General features: G+C 41.4%; 1 protein-coding gene across 1 annotated transcript in view; it reads right to left on the bottom strand.

Annotated features, from left to right (window-relative positions):
• Positions 1-1,486: 1,486 nt before the first annotated feature.
• AGXT2 (alanine--glyoxylate aminotransferase 2) overlaps positions 1,487-1,692 on the bottom strand; it is a gene marked incomplete at its 5' end in the record, with an annotated part of 12,488 nt that continues 12,282 nt past the window's right edge. Inside the window, one exon of the mRNA XM_010135303.1 lies at positions 1,487-1,597. Coding sequence (XP_010133605.1) covers positions 1,487-1,597 — 111 coding nt within the window. The remainder of the gene's footprint in view (positions 1,598-1,692) is intronic.

Raw genomic sequence — 1,692 nt, 5'->3', positions numbered from 1 at the left:
AAGAGTAAGACTACAAATCTGATTAATCAATTTTGACAATTCCTGTTGCTTTTTCACTTCTACTTGCATTGCTATGTGTTGGAAAAAAAAGTCTTGTGGAAGAGCCTTGCTGGAATAAGTGGAGGAGTAATGCAGCTGGAGAGGGTGGTGCTCAGCAAGAGCTGTGGTACAGTTTAGGAAACCCCTAGAGTACAATTTTCCACAAGTGCTAATTTTGTATTAACTTAAGTTCTTCTAAAGTTTCAGCTTACCACGCGAAATGGCAGAACACTGTCCTTCTGCCACAAATTAGCATGGAACCTTTTTTGGTTGAAGTAATTATTCAAATGTTAAAATTTGAATGGGAAGTAAAATGCTGATTGTCCACAATGCCATTTTTTTTGGCTGGAAACTGAAGGAAGTAATCAACTAAACCATTAAAAAAGGGCGTATGTAAAAAAAAAAAAAAAATCTTATTTCACCAGCCAGAGTTTGCTAGGAGATGTGTTGTGCAGTCCCAAAAGCAGCTTGAGGAAAAGAAAGGTGTATTTTGGAGAGGATGGTGACTTGATTAGAGCCCCATGGTAAAAACAGTACTGTATCTCAACTCTGTGCAAACATATTTTCTTTTTATTCTCTAATTACAGTCTAAGGGTATAAACAGCTGTAACTCTGAAACCTCCAGTTACATTCTGCTCAGGGTGATTCTCAGCCAGAGATTAACTATGGTTACGTGAATGAAATCTCACACACTGAAACCTGCAGTATTTTTTTTTTCTTATTTACATACTTCACTTTTATCAAATACTTTATGTGTTTTACAAATGCTTGTATGTATTTGGTATAAAGGGGAAGATTTTGGTAGCAGGGCTCTGGCAGCAGCAGCAATGACTGCTGTGCAAGGCAGTCAGGGACCACCCTGCACTGTTCACAGTCAGCTCTGTCACAGCACGGGCCAGCGCTCAGCCCTTGAGGAGCGTGTGGTGCTGCTGTGAAAGTGTGTCAAAGAGCTGGCAGTCACGCTGTGGTACGGGGCAGCAGGAGGCACGCCACTGCAGCGCTGGTACCACCACCGAGGGCACTGTGGATGCTGCAGAGTCCAAATGATGTACTTACCTGAAACAACTTTATTGTTTTGCTGTCACTCTTTCTAAAAACGACCAGTTTCAACATGACTTTCATAGATGAAAGGTGAGGATATGTCTGCTTCTTCACCTGATGCCCCGTTAACCCAGTCAGGGTTTTTCATGTTAATGCTAGAATAGGTGTGCAGCTGACGCGCACTACCACTATAGAATCGACCGGTATGTTTACAAAACAGATCAGAGCACATTCTAATGAGTTAACAAATTTATTAAACATTGGATCTGTCAGACTGCTCTTACGATACTGAATTGAGTGTTTAATCTTCAGACTATGATTTTCTTATGCAGTGTAGATTACTGCTGAATCTGGGTGGCAAGTGACGGGGTTCTGTGTGTGTCTCTTGTAAGGGAACAAATCAAGTCTATTTTGCAGCTACCCTTCCCATGTGTCTCTGTAAAGCAGTATGAAATACTTCCACAGCAAAGTCGACATCCTTTTTAGTAATGCACAGAGGAGGTTTAATTCTAAATGTCTGAGGAGAGAGGGGGAAAAAAATTCCTTAAAATTGTAGGGAACGCATGCAGTTTCTAGCCGACTATCTAGGGCGACACCTGCATACTGATCCAC

The sequence above is a fragment of the Buceros rhinoceros genome, unplaced genomic scaffold, assembly GCF_000710305.1.
Source record: "Buceros rhinoceros silvestris isolate BGI_N320 unplaced genomic scaffold, ASM71030v1 scaffold43044, whole genome shotgun sequence".
In the NCBI taxonomy this organism is placed as follows: Eukaryota; Metazoa; Chordata; class Aves; order Bucerotiformes; family Bucerotidae; genus Buceros; species Buceros rhinoceros.
Note: the sequence above shows the minus strand (reverse complement) of the source record. Positions and strands in the feature narration are given on the sequence as shown.